Source organism: Schistocerca americana, chromosome 10 (assembly GCF_021461395.2).
Source record: "Schistocerca americana isolate TAMUIC-IGC-003095 chromosome 10, iqSchAmer2.1, whole genome shotgun sequence".
NCBI lineage: Eukaryota > Metazoa > Arthropoda > Insecta > Orthoptera > Acrididae > Schistocerca > Schistocerca americana.
Window position 1 is genome coordinate 187,213,195 of NC_060128.1, and position 22,076 is coordinate 187,235,270.

Below are 22,076 nucleotides of genomic sequence, written 5' to 3' on the forward strand. Positions count from 1 at the left end.
ATAAACTGAAAGAACCAGTGTGGGAAAAAAAGACTGGAATCATTAACATTGTTGATAATTAGACCACCACCAATACCAAATGATGAAGTGGCAATGGCAGAGAGACACCAAAGCACAGGGTTATAAAAAAAATCAAACAAAGAGAAAAGTGGAAAGGAAGTTAAATTAAGTAGAAAATTGCATTATTAACAGGGCAATTACTTTTATGGAGCTTACACTCCATCTCAGATGGACTGAAGACTGTAACACCAGAACTTTAATATTTACCCCCTTTAAAGTGTCAGTGTTCACATTTCTATGAATGGCATCCCAATAAGACAATGTTATTTTTTAAATGATGTGAGAAGAGCATGGTGATATGAAAGTCATGCAAACATTAACCAAAATTTCTACATAACACACTATCTTTGATTTCTGACTGTGGCATGCTGAGTTTCTGTCTGGACTTTGCTAACAAGCAATTAACAAATTACAGAGACACTCTGGTGTTATTTCTGTGATTGACTAGACATGTAATGAGTTCTTATCTGAAGTTAATTAGATGCTTTGTTAAAAGTCAGCAGTCTTGTAGAACTCTGAATTCCTGAAGCTTAATGATTTATTAAAATCAGAACAACATAGATAAAAAAGAAGAGATGCTGAGTCACAAATAGGCACAGCAAAAAGACTCCCACAAATAGGGTCAAAGACTTTCTATTTCACCTTCATCTTAGGACATATAGTTCTACTATATAATTTTATGATGATATATCTTCTTGATTAAAATGTTCTGAAGTAAAAACAATTTCTTATTTGGATCTCCAGGCGGGGTCCGTTCAGAAGGCTGTTGTCGTTGGGAAAATATAAATTATATATAAAAACAAAGATGAGGTGACTTACCGAACAAAAGCGCTGACAGGTCGATAGACACACAAACATACACACAAAATTCAAGCTTTCGCAACAAACTGTTGCCTCATCAGGAAAGAGGGAAGGAGAGGGGAAGACGAAAGGAAGTGGGTTTTAAGGGAGAGGGTAAGGAGTCATTCCAATCCCGGGAGCGGAAAGACTTACCTTAGGGGGAAAAAAGGACAGGTATATCCTCCAGTATATCCTCTCTTCTCGTCATCCGCCAGGCCTCAATCTCCGCTAATTTCAAGTTGCCGCCACTCATACCTCGCCTGTCTTTCAACAACCAGGCGAGAAAGACAGGCGAGGTATGAGTGGCGGCAACTTGAAATTAGCGGAGATTGAGGCCTGGCGGATGACGAGAAGAGAGGATATACTGGAGGATATACCTGTCCTTTTTTCCCCCTAAGGTAAGTCTTTCCGCTCCCGGGATTGGAATGACTCCTTACCCTCTCCCTTAAAACCCACTTCCTTTCGTCTTCCCCTCTCCTTCCCTCTTTCCTGATGAGGCAACAGTTTGTTGCGAAAGCTTGAATTTTGTGTGTATGTTTGTGTTTGTTTGTGTGTCTATCGACCTGCCAGCGCTTTTGTTCGGTAAGTCACCTCATCTTTGTTTTTATATATAATTTTTCCCACTTGGAATGTTTCCTTCCATTATATTGATATCATTAATTTGAATCCAACAATTACGTTTGTTATTGTCACTGTTGCATTTCGGAAAATATAAATTGATATACTACAGGTCACAGTGCATAATTTTAAGATCCCTCAAATGGGTAGAAAATAAAGAGTGCAGACAAGATGATAACAGATGATTTCAAAATAAAAGAAAGCAAAAAATTAAAGGGTAGGTCAGGTAGATAATGAAGAGGTACTGAATGAAATCAATGAGAAAAATTTATGGCATAACTTGACTAAAAGATGGAATCAGTTGATAGAACACAACCTGATACATCAAGAAATCATTAATTAGATAATGAAGAGGCACAGCTGAGGGACAGGCTGGTGGATGTAGTTGGGGATTTATAATGTTAGAAAGTTATCAAGGCTAATGACAGTAACCAGTTTTCAGTGGATGTAGTTATGCACAGATAACGAAGTTTGTACAACACAGACTAGCACAAAGAGCTGTTATCAAGCCAGTCATATGATTGACAACCACAACAACAAGAGATTTCACTGTGTTTTTTACAAACATGCGTAACAGTCCATATTACTCTGACAACTGAACCAATCAGCATACCCAGAATATCAATGTCAGCATGGAAGCTGTAAGAATTCTGACTGAAATGCACTCTGACCTGGGGCACAGATGCACGTTCCGTCGACAGGTGAGCACAGGGCATCATTTTGGCAGTCGCACTGTCGGCTACAGCCCTTCCCGTACATGAGGAGTGGGCATGGCCGTGAACACTTCATACCATCCCAGCCTGCCTTGCAGTCACATAGTCCCGTCCATGGATGGCACCTGCACAAGAATTACCAGCTGCCAAAACCGAAAAACACAGCAATAAAACATTTCAGTGTAAAATGAAATTGTTGATACCTTATGAGACAGAACTGCTGGCTAAATTGAATTTTTGGAAGTTCTGCATATGCATTGTTGTTGTTGTTGTTGTTGTTGTTGTGGTCTTCAGTCCTGAGACTGGTTTGATGCAGCTCTCCATGCTACTCTATCCTGCGCAAGCTTCTTCATCTCCCAGTACCTACTGCAACCTACATCCTTCTGAATCTGCTTAGTGTATTCATCTCTTGGTCTCCCTCTACGATTTTTACCCTCCACGCTGCCCTCCAATGCTAAATCTGTGATCCCTTGATGCCTCAAAACATGTCCTACCAACCGATCCCTTCTTCTAGTCGAGTTGTGCCACAAACTTCTCTTCTCCCCAATCCTATTCAATACCTCCTCATTAGTTATGTGATCTACCCACCTTATCTTCAGCATTCTTCTGTAGCACCACATTTCGAAAGCTTCTATTCTCTTCTTGTCCAAACTAGTTATCGTCCATGTTTCACTTCCATACATGGCTACACTCCATACAAATATTTTCAGAAACGACTTCCTGACACTTAAATCTATACTCGATGTTAACAAATTTCTCTTCTTCAGAAACGATTTCCTTGCCATTGCCAGTCTACATTTTATATCCTCTCTACTTCGACCATCATCAGTTATTTTACTCCCTAAATAGCAAAACTCCTTTACTACTTTAAGTGTCTCATTTCCTAATCTAATTCCCTCAGCATCACCCGATTTAATTTGACTACATTCCATTACCCTTGTTTTGCTTTTGTTGATGTTCATCTTATATCCTCCTTTCAAGACACTAACCATTCCATTCAATTGTTCTTCCAAGTCCTTTGCTGTCTCTGACAGAATTACAATGTCATTGGCGAACCTCAAAGTTTTTACTTCTTCTCCATGAATTTTAATACCTACTCTGAATTTTTCTTTTGTTTCCTTTACTGCTTGCTCAATATACAGATTGAATAACATCGGGGACAGGCTACAATCCTGTCTCACTCCTTTCCCAACCACTGCTTCCCTTTCATGCCCCTCGACTCTTATAACTGCCATCTGGTTTCTGTACAAATTGTAAATAGCCTTTTGCTCCCTGTATTTTACCCCTGCCACCTTCAGAATTTGAAAGAGAGTATTCTAGTTAACATTGTCAAAAGCTTTCTCTAAGTCTACAAATGCTAGAAACGTAGGTTTGCCTTTTCTTAATCTTTCTTCTAAGATAAGTCGTAAGGTTAGTATTGCCTCACGTGTTCCAACATTTCTACGGAATCCAAACTGATCTTCCCCGAGGTCCGCTTCTACCAGTTTTTCCATTTGTCTGTAAAGAATTCGTGTTAGTATTTTGCAGCTGTGACTTATGAAACTGATAGTTCAGTAATTTTCACGTCTGTCAACACCTGCTTTCTTTGGTATTGGGATTATTATATTCTTCTTGAAGTCTGAGGGTATTTCGCCTGTCTCATACATCTTGCTCACCAGATGGTAGAGTTTTGCCATGACTGGCTCTCCCAAGGCCATCAGTAGTTCTAATGGAATGTTGTCTATTCCCGGGGCCTTGTTTCGACTCAGGTCTTTCAGTGCTCTCTCAAATTCTTCACGCAGTATCTTATCTCCCATTTCGTCTTCATCTACATCCTCTTCCATTTCCATAATATTGTCCTCAAGTACATCGCCCTTGTATAAACCATCTATATACTCCTTCCACCTTTCTGCTTTCCCTTCTTTGCTTAGAACTGGGTTTCCATCTGAGCTCTTGATATTCATACAAGTGGTTCTCTTCTCTCCAAAGGTCTCTTTAATTTTCCTGTAGGCAGTATCTATCTTACCCCTAGTGAGACAAGCCTCTACATCCTTACATTTGTCCTCTAGCCATCCCTGCTTAGCCATTTTGCACTTCCTGTCGATCTCATTTTTGAGACGTTTGTATTCCTTTTTGCCTGCTTCATTTACTGCATTTTTATATTTTCTCCTTTCATCAATTAAATTCAATATTTCTTCTGTTACCCAAGGATTTCTATTAGCCCTCGTCTTTTTACCTACTTGATCGTCTGCTGCCTTCACTACTTCATCCCTCAGAGCTACCCATTCTTCTTCTACTGTATTTCTTTCCCCCATTCCTGTCAATTGTTCCCTTATGCTCTCCCTCAAACTCTCTACAACCTCTGGTTCTTTCAGTTTATCCAGGTCCCATCTCCTTAAATTAATGCATTAGAGGTGCAAAACTTCCTCTGCCATGACCATCTATAAATGGTCAATTATGTGTTAAAACAACTTTATTGTTTAATTTACTAGTAACTGAAATGGACAAAAATGTGCAAGTGGACAGGGAAGTGCTGTCATAAATATGTAGAGAATAACATTTTATATATTCCATAACATGTTTTCTGTTTTAACTACTAAACCACCTATTCTTTAAAGAAGCAAAATCGCTCATAATACAGCTTTAAAGGCCTGATTAATTTATGAATGAATGAATGTGTGAAATACTTGACATTAAGCATGTAAGACAGAAAATGTTTTAGGAAATGTTTGAAGTAATGCTAAAGGTTGATTGAAAGTCACTACTACAACCTCTCATTATGAAACATTTGATTAATATAGTACGGGCAATTTGAGTTCCATTTTAAACAAAAGCAAATTTTTGGCTTCCTAACATCTATGACATATCTCCTGAATGTAGAAACTTTCAGCAAACTGTTGTTAATAGAGCTGGTAGCAAAAAACTAATAAATTAAAATGTTGTGTCTGATGTTAAAGTTTTACTTCTGATTAAACTGGCACTTCACCTCATTTTAGGATTATTGTGACTATGACTTGACTAACCCCACTCCACACATGTATAACTAGGTGATATTTCCGTGTATAACTCGAGTTGTCAGTACATGCTATGCTGTTAGCTATGCAACTCCACATGCTGCTTCTCACCTCAGTTCCCTTAACAATTATTTATCATTGGAGGTTTTAAAATAAATTCTCAATTCCCTTTGAGTAATCATCATTTATCACTGAGATACTTTCATAGTTCTTAGTATCCCTGTTCATTCTAGGTTACATCTCTTATGTAGTCCACTGTCATGTGTTTAACAGCTGCATTTTTTACATTATTATCAACATGAGGATAAGGGACATTTATGCTTTATTGAGGAATGGCTTCCATGTCTAAAAATTCAATTCCAGGTAGGAATATCAACAATGTAGGAAAAGACAGATTGCTACTTTTCGTAAAGAAGACATCAGGTTGCAGACAGGCATAATTAAAAGACAGTTACATAAAGCTTTCGGCCACAGCCTTCATCAGTAAGACACACACACACTCACAAAAAAAGCTACCGTATCTCATACACACACATCCGCCAACTCCAGCATCTCAGGCCGTATGAGTCTATCACGTGGGATGCAAGCAGCAATCTGTACAGGGCAGGGAAGAGGAAGGGATAGTAGTGTATGGGTAGGGGAGAGACAAATGCTGTTTGGTGGAATGTGCAAGAACTAAGCTGCCAACAGATGCAGCATCAGGAGGTTGTGGGGCAGGAAGGTGGCGAAAGACAGGCGGATGCATTGGCAGAGGGCTGCAACAGGGTGGGAGATGAGAATGGGGAGGAGATGATAGGACAGAGGGGGTGTAAACCGTTGAATGGAGGGTGAGGGAAAAGTATGTTACCGTAGGTTGAGTTTGGGCTAATTGTGGGAGTGGAAGTTCAGAAAATCTGGTGGTGGAGGGAAGGATCTGGATGGTTCAGGTAGTGAGGCAGCTACTGAAATCAAATGCGTTGTGTTCAGCTGTATGTTGTGCCACGGGTGGTCTACTTTGCTCTCGGTCACAGTTTGGCGGTGGCTACTCACCCTGGTTGGTAGTCATACCAATATAAAAAGCTATGCAGTGATTGCTGCAGAGCTGGTAAATGACATGCCTGCTTTCACAGGAGACCCAGCTGCTCATGTGGTAGGATAAATCTGTGACAGGACTGGAACACAAAGTGCTGGGTGGGTTGACCTGGTAGGTTTTGCAACTGGATCTTCCACAGGGATATGATCCTCATGGCAACAGGTTGGGATTGGCAGCGACATAGGGATAGACTAAGGTGTTGAGGTTGGGTGGGTGACTGACTGAACACCGCTTTAGGAGGGGCAGGCAGTATCTCTTGTAGGATGTCCCTCATTTCAGGGTACAATGTTAGCAAATCAAAGCCCTGATAAAGGATATGGTTCAATTGTTGCAGTCTGGGGTGGTAATGAGTGACGAAAGGACACTCCTTTGTGCCTGGTTCTCAGGGGTAGTGGGAGGACAGGGGGTGTGAGAGGAAATGGCTCAGGTGGTCTGTTTGCAGACTAGGTGTGGATAGTAGTGCCAATCTGTGAAGGCCTTGGTGAGACCCGTAGCATACTGAGCAAGGTAGTTTTTTTTTCACAGCAGATGTGCTGTCTCTGGGTGGCCAGGCTGTATGGGAAGGGTTTTTTGGTGTCAAATGGATGACAGCAGTCAAAATGCTGGTACTGTTGGTGGTTTGTGGGCTTATTGTGGACAGAGGTGCAGATTGAGCCATCAGAGAGGAGAAGGTCAACATCCAGGAAGGTGGCACGCTGGGCTGAGGAGTACCACATTAAGTGGGTGGGAGAGGTGTTGAGGTTGTGAAGAAACGAAGATAGGGTGTTATGTAATTAAAATTTGTGATATAATTTAACCTATGTAGTTCTACAAAACGTTTCTTTCATTTTCTTTAGTTTAGTTGTTTGGCGTGTGAGGATTTGACTTTATAGTCAAGAAAGTAGTTGTGAGCCAATAGGAGAGCAATAAAACTTCTTACAGCAGCTGTTTTGGTTATTTATCATTTGAACTGTGAATTGTTGGAAGCCACTATGTGCTATCTTATCAAACATTAGATGACTACTGTCTGGGTAATTTGCACTCTGTTTTAAGAAAAGCTAGTTTCTCAGGTATCTAAACATTTAAAAGATATCTCCTGAAGCATGCATTGTACAATAATATGGTTTTGCAGGTAAATTCAGTGGTACATGTGGATAGTGTCTGCATAATGCATTGCAAATAGAGCTATCAATAGAGAAGTAACCAACTAAAATGTCATGCTTGATACTGAAGTTTTGTTGCGTGAACAGTGAAAACATAGTAAGCAATAATCTTTTTTAACTGTGTGAGAAGTGTCAGCAAAAAGAAGTATCAAAAATGTTTGAAACTATGTGTAAAGTTTGTTGGAAGATGCTAAGTTTTTTTGTTTCATTTTGTTTTAGGGCACAAAAACAAATGGAGTCATATGGGCCCAAGTCAAAACTACAGAACATGAATGCAGAGTGGAGTTAAAAAACGACTATACGTCAGTCCAAATCAGTGGCGGATACAGAAAAACCTTAAGGAGGGGTCGCTAAAATATCTTGAACTACCTGTACTTTTACTGTAATAAAAAATAATTTAGTCACATGCAAAGTTTAAGAAAGTTTTATTTTAACTGATTATACACATATACAAGACAATGCCATCTTATAATATAAAAAAGTTACAATTGTTGTTCTCTTCCTTAAACTATGAATTCTGTGCACCTATTCTTCCTGGCAAATTGGTTAATGACATCATCAATAGGACAATTAATGTCAGGGTGAGTGTTTAACAAAGGCATTGATACCTATGTGCCAGACAGAAACGTATAAAATATGATGACACGGACACGCACGCTACATAGTAAAGTACAACCACTCAGTAACTCAACTCAGCCAAGTCCACTGGCAAAAGGAACGAACGAATAGCATGAGGGTTGACTGGTGGGGATATCACAGGTGGCAATGCAGACAGCCCCACAGGGGGAAGTGCACGCCCCGTGCACCTTCCGTATGTATCCGCCACTGGTCCCAATTGACGTAAGAGAAGACAGCTAAAAACAGGGTCGGAGAAAAGGCTAAAAAAGACACCACACAGAAATGGAGGTCCAAAACAAAAATTAAATGGCCTTCACCATATGCTTAGATGGGTAAAAAGTAAAATGCAGTTGACAGTGCGTGCATCATTTGCTAAAACAGCCAATAACTCAGACAGTAAACAAAAGCAGGAACATAAATGGTTAATAAATGGGCATTCACTCAGGATGTTGCTGACAGTTATCACTTTGGCACAATGTGTACAAAATGGTGGGTAGTGCCACTTATCAAATGATGATGGCTAAGAAGGCAGTGCCCAATACGCAGCCAAGTTAAAATGACCTCCCGGTAAGTGACAGTTTTCCTGGACCTGTTGTACTAAGGGATGGGTGATGTACAGTGAACAGAGACTTTGAAGGGCGCTGAGACAGGGCTTCTATGTGGACAAGGAAAAAAATTCACGGATTTTCGCCGGATTTCCGAGCTAAGAATACAGTTTCTCCCAGATGAAAACACACATTTCCGTGTTATTAAGTGACAGTATATTTTCCCTCGGAACTGTAAAACTTATCAATCCTTTTGAATGGTTATGTTTTTATACATGGGTCTAGAATTTCCCGGCACTTTAGAAAACGAAACACAGGGAAGAAAACCCCTTTCGGAAAGATTTTTGATTTGCAGTAACATGTACGCTGCATATTTTTGTATTACGAAAGTATAAATTTGAATTCCACCAAATACCACATGTTACTTTCTGAACCATTGTAATTGAGATAGTGATGCACTTTTGTAAGCCAGTCATAGCTCATGTCACGTGCTCTCGCCAGCAGACAACAGTGGATATTCAGACCCAAGGACACGTGATATAGTCAGCAAATAACAACAACACTGTTAAGTAGCGCGGATACACAAATAGGAAAAGTTAATGTTTTAAATTAATATACATAGTGTTGCTACAAGAAAAGCAAAGCTTTCACATAGAACATTGGTCTCTAAGGTGTTACACTTTAAGATATATCACACAAATGTGCCAGTAAAATATTTAGCCGAGTCCAGTGACTTGTCCTCAAAATTTTCCACAAATAAATTAGCTCCCGCAGAGGAGAGAGAGCTTCCCATAGCACTACATCAATTTGCTCACAATAACTACATGAATGTCTGATCGTCTGGGCTCGAAATACTTCTAAATGGCTCGTCATCAAACGCTCTGTGATTTAAGAAATTCATCGTACATTCTCACACATAGTTCAACTTGCGTAAAAGGAAATTTGCTTTGAAAATCACAGTGGTAGGACTGTGGTAATTCAGCAGCTTCAGCATACATACTTTCAACTGGGCTGGTGTAAAAGGCACTGGTGGCTGAACGGATGCCATGATGGTGGATAGTGTTGAGACAGTGTGAGAGGGACAGATGTGCAGATGCATAAACAAAGCACCCATAGTCGTGTTTCGAATGGACAAAGGAATGGTACAAATAGAGGATGGTGGTTCGATCTGCACCCCAGGAAGTACCATTAAGGACACGTACGACATTGAGGGACCACGTATAGCGGGCTGCCAGGTCAGACACATGGGAGGAGTAAAAGAGTTTCCTATTGAGCACGAGCCCCAGGAATTTCATAGTTTCAGCGAACGGAGGAGTGACAGACCGAAGATGTAAAGATGGTAGGTGAAATCAGTTATGCTGCCAGAAATTCATACAGATGGTTATGTCAGTGGAAAACTGAAAGCCACTGTCAACACTCCAGGAGTAAAGATGATCAAGACATCGCTAAAAACTCCTCTCAGTGAGAAAGGTCCATGGGGAATTGCAATAGATGGCAAAATCATCAACAAAAATGGAGCTGGAGATGCCCAGAGGGAGACAGGCTCTTATAGGGTTAATGGCGATAGCAAAGAGAACAATGCTCAGGACGGAACCCTTAGGCACACCAGTTTCCTGGATAAAGGTGTTCAACAAGGCAGAATCCACACGCAGCTCAAAAACTCAGTCTTTTAAAAATTCCTGTTTCTTTCAGAAGCCCCACATGTGAAGAGTATGTAAGATACCAGCTCTCCAGCAGGTGTTGTAGGCCTTCTCCAAATCAAAAAACAAGGCCACAGTCTGGGATTTCCACAGAAAACCATTCATGACATGCGTGGAAAAAGTAACAAGGTGGTCAACTGCAGAACACCGCACTCAAAATCCACACTGTGCAGTATTATTTAATTGCAGGACTCGAGCCACAATACCAGCCAGGCATCAATCATATGTTCCATCACTTTGCAAACACAGCTGGTGAGAGAGATGGGACGGTAGCTAGAAAGAAGGACTTTATCCTCGCCGGGCTTAGGTATGGTATGGCGATGGCTTCACGCAAACATTTGGGCAATGTGCCCCCTACCCAGATGTGGTTGTACGTATTAAGCAGGAATTGCTTGCCCGCAAGAGAATGGTGCTGGTTGGTTGCATGTAGTCATATATAGCCATCCAACTAGTACTAGAATATGATTCCATTGTATGCTCAGCCTCATACTGGTTGAATTTTGTAATATTGTTCAAGTTTGCTTATGTCACCTACAATGAGCACACTGAATGTAACACAAAAATCAACACTAAATGTTCTGTGTGCAGCCCGGAGTGTGTGCTATGGGCACACTTGGCAAAATGACACTATTGTCTCTAAAGTCATGTGGTACACTGCTCCTTGCCACTGCAGATCGCCTCACCACCAACCATCATGTGTTCATGTGAGCAAACCACACCACTGCACACATTTTTATGTTTTTATCAGAACACACAGAACATTGATTCACTTGAGAATACAGCCTGGGGAAAGATGACAGAGAGAGAGGGGGGGGGATAAGAAGAAAAATGATGTTAGCTCAAGGCAGAATCTTTTTGCAACATACTTAAAATCATGGAATATCCGCACAATCTAAAGTGTTTTGCGAGCAGCTTTGTTAGCAAATTGGCTGCCACAGTGCTCACCACATATCCATCGCAATACAAGCTGACTGACTTACATTTCAGTGTTGTGGTGGTCACATTCGCAGACACTCTTGCAGCCTGGCCCAAACCACCCCTCAGGACACGCCCGCTGGGAGCAGTTGGTGCCCTTCCAGCCATCCGGGCACTTACAGGAACCGTCGACAGCTGAGCACTGCATGCCATTGCTGCAGATGCAGTTCTGGGAACAGTTGGCACCGAACATCCCCACTGGGCAAGTCTCCAGGCACTGCGAGACATCAGGTCGAAATGAGACATGCAGAGAGGTATCAAAAAGTGGAACTATGACAGATTGTCTGGGTTATCTTACAGTGACAATAAATTATACATGAGCAAACAATTATCTATATGATTAACACCATACAACTAATGCTTCAGTGACTGCTGTGCCTTTATAGCAAGGAAAGTACCCTAGCTCAAATGGTTGAAAGCAAATAACTATTATTTTAAAATATGAAGATGTATTCTGTACTACCCATCAAGGTAGCTTATCTGTTGAACTCCACACACTGCATTTTACAGGGTGTGGCAGCAAGTCAAATGATTTTAAAACTGTTATTGAGAGCGAATAATTGACTTTATTTACTCAAAGAACACACAGTAAACATAAAAGCACTTAGTTTTCAAATCGAAAAAAATCTAAAAATTCTATATTTTCCAAAAATAACGTCTTTTAGATGCCCACCATCCCTTGGCAAGCACTCAGCAAGTCTTCTGCTGGCATCGCCCATTACCTGTTGGAAAGTCTCCACAGGAATTCGTTGTATTTCTTCCTGAATTTGATATTTCAGTTCCTGGATTGTGTGTGGTGCTAAAGAACTAATGCTTGTTATTTCAAGTAGCCCCACAGAAAAAAAATCGCAGGCTGAAAAGACTGAAGATAACATGATTGGTTCCTCAGAATTGCCGTAGTTGGTGCTACGTGACCGGTAGCCACATCTTGTTGAAAGAATGCATGTTTGTTCACAGCCAGAGGAGCAATTGCAGAAGCTAAGAAGTTTTCCTATGTGAACATGGTGCCCCCCAACACAGTTATAGCATTTCACATCTCATCTTCAAAGAATTAGGGACCAATAATTGTGTAAGACGATATCAGACATCACATGGTAACTCTTGATCTGTGGATTGGTTTCTCATGGATTTCTTGCAAGTTTGTCTTAGACCATTAACAGGAATTTTGCTTACTCACCTGACAGTAAGTTTTTAAGGAGATACTGATTTCCATTGATCCCCTACAGAAGTATCTGGCATAGTACTGCTCCTGCAGTACGTGAAGAATTTGAATCTTGTAGGCACAGAAATGAAGACCTTTCCCTAAGATACATCAAGCACTGTGGTCTGGGAAACCAAGTGCCAGGGAATGACAATCCACAGAACATTGTGAACTGTATTTGATAGCCTCTCTTACTGCCACTATGTTCCCGGGTGTACGGAGTGTTTTTCTGCTACCACCTCTTTTATTTACTACAAAATATTTGATCAATGAAAACAATAAAATTTTGAAAATACAGTGTAATTAGATAGATGAAAAATCTTCTCACAAAGCGGTGGCAGGAGAAAACAAACAAAGTTTAGAGAAATGTGCAAAGCTTCAGAGCCAGTGGCTCCTCCTCCCGGCAGAAAAGTTGAAGGGAAAGGAAGAGAGATGAAAGAAAAGCACCAAAAGGGAGGGGCAAAAGCAGCAAAAAGGAGGGGGGGGGGGCACCAAAATAGAGGCAGGGGAAGCACCAAAATCAAAAGGGAGGGGGGAAAGCACACATCTGTGCTTGTCATGTTTGTAAACACAGAGCGATAAGCGGTTATGTAATCACTGAGGTCAACGCTCACACAGAGAGCCCCAGAGAGCTAACACTAAGAAGAATCACAACTTGGCTTTTGACAAGATCAATGTGTAGCGGTTTTTTTTTGTGTGAAGGGAAAGAAAATCATTTATTTAATTTCTATAATAAATGTGTGAGGTCACCCACGACTAATTTTTTTACAGTTGTCAACACCTTTGACCTCCGGTGACACAAATTCAGATTCATTTATTTTACAATTATTCCTGGTCCTAAGAACCAAAACCCCCCCCCATGAACCATGGACCTTGCCGTTGGTGGGGAGGCTTGCGTGCCTCAGCGATACAGATAGCCGTACCGTAGGTGCAACCACAACGGAGGGGTATCTGTTGAGAGGCCAGAGAAACACGTGGTTCCTGAAGAGGGGCAGCAGCCTTTTCAGTAGTTGCAAGGGCAACAGTCTGGATGATTGACTGATCTGGCCTTGTAACAATAACCAAAACGGCCTTGCTGTGCTGGTACTGCGAACGGCTGAAAGCAAGGGGAAACTACAGCCGTAATTTTTCCCGAGGGCATACAGCTTTACTGTATGATTACATGATGATGGCGTCCTCTTGGGTAAAATATTCCGGAGGTAAAATAGTCCCCCATTCGGATCTCCGGGCGGGGACTACTCAAGAGGATGTCGTTATCAGGAGAAAGAAAACTGGCGTTCTACGGATCGGAGCGTGGAATGTCAGATCCCTTAATCGGGCAGGTAGGTTAGAAAATTTAAAAAGGGAAATGGATAGGTTGAAGTTAGATATAGTGGGAATTAGTGAAGTTCGGTGGCAGGAGGAACAAGACTTCTGGTCAGGTGACTACAGGGCTATAAACACAAAATCAAATAGGGGTAATGCAGGAGTAGGTTTAATAATGAATAGGAAAATAGGAATGCGGGTAAGCTACTACAAACAGCATTGTGAACGCATTATTGTGGCCAAGATAGATACGAAGCCCACACCTACTACAGTAGTACAAGTTTATATGCCAACTAGCTCTGCAGATGACGAAGAAATTGAAGAAATGTATGATGAAATAAAAGAAATTATTCAGATTGTGAAGGGAGACGAAAATTTAATAGTCATGGGTGACTGGAATTCGAGTGTAGGAAAAGGGAGAGAAGGAAACATAGTAGGTGAATATGGATTGGGGGACAAAAATGAAAGAGGAAGCCGCCTGGTAGAATTTTGCACAGAGCACAACATAATCATAACTAACACTTGGTTTAAGAATCATGAAAGAAGGCTGTATACATGGAAGAACCCTGGAGATACTAAAAGGTATCAGATAGATTATATAATGGTAAGACAGAGATTTAGGAACCAGGTTTTAAATTGTAAGACATTTCCAGGGGCAGATGTGGACTCTGACCACAATCTATTGGTTATGACCTGTAGATTAAAACTGAAGAAACTGCAAAAAGGTGGGAATTTAAGGAGATGGGACCTGGATAAACTAAAACACCCAGAGGTTGTACAGAGATTCAGGGAGAGCATAAGGGAGCAATTGACAGGAATGGGGGAAATAAATACAGTAGAAGAAGAATGGGTAGCTTTGAGGGATGAAGTAGTGAAGGCAGCAGAGGATCAAGTAGGTAAAAAGACAAGGGCTAGTAGAAACCCTTGGGTAACAGAAGAAATACTGAATTTAATTGATGAAAGGAGAAAATATAAAAATGCAGTAAGTGAAACAGGCAAAAAGGAATACAAACGTCTCAAAAATGAGATCGACAGGAAGTGCAAAATGGCTAAGCAGGGATGGCTAGAGGACAAATGTAAGGATGTAGAGGCCTATCTCACTAGGGGTAAGATAGATACCGCCTACAGGAAAATTAAAGAGACCTTTGGAGATAAGAGAACGACTTGTATGGATATCAAGAGCTCAGATGGAAACCCAGTTCTAAGCAAAGAAGGGAAAGCAGAAAGGTGGAAGGAGTATATAGAGGGTCTATACAAGGGCGATGTACTTGAGGACAATATTATGGAAATGGAAGAGGATGTAGATGAAGATGAAATGGGAGATATGATACTGCGTGAAGAGTTTGACAGAGCACTGAAAGACCTGAGTCGAAACAAGGCCCCCGGAGTAGACAATATTCCATTGGAACTACTGACGGCCGTGGGAGAGCCAGTCCTGACAAAACTCTACCATCTGGTGAGCAAGATGTATGAAACAGGCGAAATACCCTCAGACTTCAAGAAGAATATAATAATTCCAATCCCAAAGAAAGCAGGTGTTGACAGATGTGAAAATTACCGAACTATCAGCTTAATAAGTCACAGCTGCAAAGTACTAACACGAATTCTTTACAGACGAATGGAAAAACTAGTAGAAGCCAACCTCGGGGAAGATCAGTTTGGATTCCATAGAAACACTGGAACACGTGAGGCAATACTGACCTTACGACTTATCTTAGAAGAAAGATTAAGGAAAGGTAAACCTACGTTTCTAGCATTTGTAGACTTAGAGAAAGCTTTTGACAATGTTGACTGGAATACTCTCTTTCAAATTCTAAAGGTGGCAGCGGTAAAATACAGGGAGCGAAAGGCTATTTACAATTTGTACAGAAACCAGATGACAGTTATAAGAGTCGAGGGACATCAAAGGGAAGCAGTGGTTGGGAAGGGAGTAAGAGAGGGTTGTAGCCTCTCCCCGATGTTGTTCAATCTGTATATTGAGCAAGCAATAAAGGAAACAAAAGAAAAATTCGGAGTAGGTATTAAAATTCATGGAGAAGAAATAAAAACTTTGAGGTTCGCCGATGACATTGTAATTCTGTCAGAGACAGCAAAGGACTTGGAAGAGCATTTGAATGGAATGGACAGTGTCTTGAAAGGAGGATATAAGATGAACATCAACAAAAGCAAAACAAGGATAATGGAATGTAGTCTAATGAAGTCGGGTGATGCTGAGGGAATTAGATTAGGAAATGAGGCACTTAAAGTAGTAAAGGAGTTTTGCTATTTGGGGAGCAAAATAACTGATGATGGTCGAAGTAGAGAGGATATAAAATGTAGGCTGGCAATGGCAAGGAAAGCGTTTCTGAAGAAGAGAAATTTGTTAACATCCAGTATTGATTTAAGTGTCAGGAAGTCGTTTCTGAAAGTATTCGTATGGAGTGTAGCCATGTATGGAAGTGAAACATGGACAATAAATAGTTTGGACAAGAAGAGAATAGAAGCTTTCGAAATGTGGTGCTACAGAAGAATGCTGAAGATTAGATGGGTAGATCACATAACTAATGAGGAGGTATTGAATAGGATTGGGGAGAAGAGAAGTTTGTGGCACAACTTGACCAGAAGAAGGGATCGGTTGGTAGGACATGTTCTGAGGCATCAAGGGATCACCAGTTTAGTGTTGGAGGGCAGCGTGGAGGGTAAAAATCATAGAGGGAGACCAAGAGATGAATACACTAAGCAGATTCAGAAGGATGTAGGTTGCAGTAGGTACTCGGAGATGAAAAAGCTTGCACAGGATAGAGTAGCATGGAGAGCTGCATCAAACCAGTCTCAGGACTGAAGACCACAACAACAACAAAGAACCAAAAGCATCGAAGACAGGTAATACAATTTACCCGTATCTCTATTGTAGACCTCTCCAATTTGAAATGTCCAATAAGCGATGACATCACAGCTGTCAAACGATACCAGTCCTGCCACTTTATCGACTTCAGGTCCACGTACTAGAGCAACAGTGACCCAGCCATTACCTTGCTGATTGCCATCATTGTCGCAAAGGGTAAAGTTAGGAACTCCACCACAGAACATCGATGGACCATGCAAGATGACTTGTGCACCTACATAGTTCTCAGTATTGATAACAATATTGTTTATTGCTTTATAGACTGTAAGGCGGGTATGCCTTCTCCTTTGATAATATCGTGGCATCTTCTGCGTGAGCAGTCCAATGCTGTTACTCAAGCTTTATAGACTGTAAGGCGGGTATGCCTTCTCCTTTGATAATATTGTGGCATCTTCTGTGTGAGCAGTCCAACGCTGCTGCTCAAGTGGCTGCACAAAGACTGACACCTTCTTAAAATGCACCAACCACTTTTCAGAAAGTGTTGTATGAATGCATTTGTGATCAGTAGTGAGCACACTTGACACTCATCTTGCACAAATCTTTCTAATTTTCAATTCCTGGTGCAAGATGTGACCAACATGATCCTTCAATACCTCTAGAGGATTAGCAATTTTGTTTACCTTTATGAGCCGATCTTCCAAAATCGTATCGTGCACTTTGTCGAAGATTTCCGGTGTGCTTGCACTTTTTTAATATCCTTTACATGGATCATCTCAGATGCTTTCACGCCCATGTTTAAAATCAGCCGCCCATTTCTTCAGGTGAAAATTGAAGGTGAAGAGCTGCCATACACATTTACAGGCAGCAAATGAATTTTTGTCACTGTTAGACATCCTTTTACGAAGAATTTAATCCCTGTGTGATATTCTGTATTTTCCCATTTTCAACACCATGCACACCAGAACTGTTTTGAACAACTGCCTACAGTCAACTTCTGCCTGGAATGACTTGAAATTTATGAGGCCTCTACCAACAGGTGTACCAACATAGGGGACGGAAAAGCTACACAACTAGTATTGCAATGTCTGGGAGAAGCCTGAGAACCTTCAGGCAGCTCTTTATTTCCATTCTTGCCTCTATTAATGCAGTTCTGCAAGGATTGTAGCAGTCAGTGCCACCAGGGACAGAGACAGCTGCTTCTCTTCTCTGAGAAGATTGTAGTGTGACTGGAAACATTTCAGTACTTAACACCGTGATTCCTAGTTATCATGGAGAGAGTACTGGGAAACATGTTTTTGTCCATTCTGTCTGGATACAAGCACACATTCAAAGAGGAATGGCGTCATTTTAGTGCAATTTATAGCTCACATTCAAAGGGGATTGGCGTAATTTTAGTGTGATAGTTACGGTGTGCTGCAGAGAACTAGTATGCGTTCACCAACCACCACTGAATAATAAATTAAAACATCAAGTCTGGTGTTGAAGTCTTACTGCACAAATGGCATAAATGTAGTAAGCAATTAATTTGTTTCCTTTCATTATTTACTATGTTGACTGAGCAAGAAGCTGTTTTAAAAAGCTTTGAAATTATATATAAGTTTGTTGGAAGTCACTAACTGTAATTCTTATCTTATTGTGTTACATCTTTAATGTATGTGAGTCATGTCAAAGAACTGACCTTGCAAGATCAGGGTGAAGCTGTAGTTTTTCAGAAACACAAGCTAAGCAGCTGGTCTATATATTCAATGGAAACAATCAATTCTTGACAAAATAATGTAATTGGACAGATAAAAAAATCTACTCACCAAATTTCGGCAGAACACAAACATAAAAGAATGTTATAATTAGGCAAGCTTTCAAAGCTTGAGGGGGAAGTTAGAGGGGTGAAGGAAAAAGACTGGAGAGGTCTATGAAAAATGGTAGACTTCAGGAAAACCTCCCAGAACCACAGGTCAGGGGAGACTTTCTCTCTCATCCTGTCTGGTAAGTCTCTCCTGGTCTGCAGTTCTGGGTGCTTTCCCGAAATCTACCCCTTTTCATAGACGTCTCCAGTCCTTTTCCTTCACCCCTCTTCCTTCCCTCCTTTCAACCTGTTGCCACCGCTTACTCAGTATATTTTTTTTATCTATCCAACTACATTATTTGGTCTAAGTATTCGACATCTGAGTGCCATAGAGGGTGAGCAGAGGGAGCTGATTTGGAGAGAAAAGTTGCAGACCGGCCCCAAGGGTTGCTCGGGTATCTGCCACATAACGAAGGTCACCAAGAGAGGCTGCACCAAACTGAGCAGTATAGTGCCCCTGGGCAACACAGGGAGTGGTGGACTCAGTGGCCAGTGGCAATGTGAACAGTGAAATAATGGAAGTTTCATCCATTACTTGCAGTTCAACTACCTTATATTACTGTGCATGGATTGGCAAGGCATCTCTGAAGACAGAAGATTGTGCAGCTCACATTTGGCTACATGCTGAGACAGACGGTACGTGAATCTGGGGAATCAGCAGATATTAATAACCAGTGAAGTGACATTTTTGCCACGTGTCTGTGCTCATAAAATTAATTAAAGTATGTTACAGTTCTGTTCAATACAGACAGAATCTGACCATCAAGGAAGTAAGACTCTTGCCTTACTATAGCTGATTGTTGGGTAATTATATACACTACGTTCAGTTTTGCTGTCTTGTACACGTTAAGTCAGAGAGAAAGAGTATTGTCTGCAGTTTTGAGAAACAGACTGGCCAAAGGTATGGGTAGTGCTTAAGAAGTAAACTGTTTTTAATGAACAAGTTTAAATTAAATGCTGAGTGTATAGTTTATATGGTTTTTAAATGGGTATGTTCATGTGTTAATGACAAGAAAACCTTCATAAATTTTCTGCCTTATTGTAAGACTAGAGTGTTTTGAGATTGTTGTCCAAGGCTCAGTGGGATTTATAACTGCCTAATAAGACAGTTAACAGTGTGTGAAGTTTTTATTTTATAAAGTTGTAATTTTTATTAACTAGTGTTCTACATAAAATCGAAGGGATAGTTTACTTGTGTATAAAATACTTTGAGAATTAATCTTTTTGCTAAGAACTGAGTAATACATCAGAACATCATAGAACTGTCCAGCAATGTTGATTCCCATTTGGGCTACTAATGTTAAATAAATGTTTTTAAAAGTTTCTGATGATATTCAGTAAACCTTCAGAAGTTCCACCTCCCTGAAGCTGTGTCCTGCCATTGTTGAAAGGGTACATAATGACATTTCAATTTCTTAAATTTTATTAATCATTATACAACATGTTGAAAATCAAATTTTGGTTTCCCATGGAAGCTGTTAGATAGGTAACTTGCAACTGTTACCTTGCACAATGAACCAGATTAACTGTTCATCAATATAGATGAGATTGTAAATGCCATATGTAATAACATATACTGTTTCAAGCATAAGTTCAACTTTTAGGCAAATTATACCACATTTCAGGCTGTTGTGAATCAGCTGGTCATAAATGCCTGTTACGTAGTAGTGTTCCTTCAGTAAAGATTCAAATGGCTCTGAGCACTGTGGGAGTAAAGATTCCATAGTGTTTGTCTTCAAACACTGATTTTACCCATATGGAGTTTTAAATAAAAGAGAAAACACACATCGAAATTTTAGAATCTTCTTTTGTAGTTGTAACCCTTCCAGTTGGGTTTTACCTATCGTAAAGTTGATATTTACTTGATTTTAAATCAAGATATCTTCACTTTCAGAAGAACAGTAAAGATGAGCACAGTTTGATAACTACACATGTTGTGGTCTAAAATGGTATTCTTAGGAATAACATATTCCACTTTTATCCTCTCAGGCCAATGAAAGATGTTCATGAGAACTGGAAATTTAGTTTATCAGCTCCAAACATTAGCAAGGTGTGGCAGTGAATAAATCTCTCCACCTGCTGTGGTGAAGCACTTGTCTTTGGGCTCATAGCTTGGTGGTGCCTTGAAAGTCAAGGAGCGAAAAGACATGTGCAAGAATGTACAAGGGTTGGAACTTTAATAGTGGCAACTATTTATTTACAGCTCGTACAAATTACACACGTTTCAAAGTTTTACTGACCTTCATAGTAGTCACCAGCATTGTGTATAAACCATTCCCATCAATATGGAAGGATACTCTTAGCAGTGCCGGTTGTGTTGACAGTTCGAGCGGCGCGGTCTATTGCCCAGCGAATTTGTAGCAGTTCTGAAGCAAATGCTGTAAAGTGTTTCCTTCAGTTTAGAAATAGAGTTGAACTCATGAGGGCTCAAGTCAGGGGAGTGCAGTAGGTGATATAGCACTTAGCAGCCCCATCAGTCAAACAAATCAGTAAGAGCTTGCACTGTACGTGCTTGAGCATTGACGTGCAAAATTATGGTCAGGTCTTGCAGAAAGTGTCCTCACTTCTGTCTCTAAGCTAGACGTAGGTTGTGTTCCAAAAATTAACAGCATAGAGACAGAAGTGATGACACTGTCTGCAGGACCTGACCATCATTTTGCAGGACAATGCTCAAGCACGTACAATGCAATCTGTTACTGATTTGTTTGACTGATGGACTGCTACGTGCTATACCACCTACTGCACTCCCCTGACTTAAGCCCTCGTAAGTTCAACTCGATTTCTAAACTGAAGGAAACACTTCACAGTATTCGCTTCAGAACTGCTACAAATTTGTAGGGCAATAGACCGTGCCGCTTGAACTGTCAACACAACGGGCACTGCTAAGAGTACCCTATAACTTCCACATCACTAGCAATGGGTTATACACAATTCTGGTGACTACTTTGAAGGTCAGTAAAACTTTGAAACACGTATATATTTTGTATGAGCTGTAAATAAATAGTAAATAATAGTAAATAAATAGTTCCAACCCTCATACATGATGATAAACAACTGAAAAATTGTTATAAGAATTGTCTTTATCTAATCACTCATGTCAAAGCAAGACATGTATATAACAGAATGAGATTTTCACTCTGCAGCGGAGAGTGCGCTGATATGAAACTTCCTGGAAGATTAAAACTGTGTGCCGGACCGAGACTCGAACTCAGGACCATGTATATAACAGTTTGTCATGAGCTATAAAGTAAAAGTTCTGTTAACGCATCATTGTAACTGAAGCTGTTTGTGAAAAACATTGGTTGTAAAAATACAAAAGAGTTACCACTAAAGTCTATAATCATCTAGTAGCTTGGACAGATTGGAGGACTCTTCCAGCACCCGGACATTGCAACAAGGCGAATAAATGCAACGGTATGGTTCTACTGCACTATGCTGCAGGATCAAAAAAGGATTTAACTTTGATAATGGGAACTGTAAATTAAAGTTGAGGTAAAATTGACAGACACACCCCATGCTGACATATAGCACATGAAGTAGAATTCAAACCAATCATGTAACACTAACAGTTGAAGACAGATGTCCTTGATGACGCATGCTGGAGTTGGTGTCATTTGGTCCACCTGT

The 22,076-nt window shown here is 40.5% G+C and overlaps 1 protein-coding gene across 1 annotated transcript in view; it reads right to left on the reverse strand.

The window, feature by feature from the left end:
* The window catches only part of LOC124552629 (protein draper-like), a 237,919-nt gene that overhangs the window by 104,425 nt on the left and 111,418 nt on the right, over positions 1–22,076 (reverse strand). Inside the window, exons 8-9 of the mRNA XM_047126954.1 lie at positions 11,282–11,493; positions 2,190–2,356 (exon numbers count right to left, since the gene is read on the reverse strand). Of these exons, the coding sequence (XP_046982910.1) occupies positions 2,190–2,356; positions 11,282–11,493 (379 nt within the window). The remainder of the gene's footprint in view (positions 1–2,189; positions 2,357–11,281; positions 11,494–22,076) is intronic.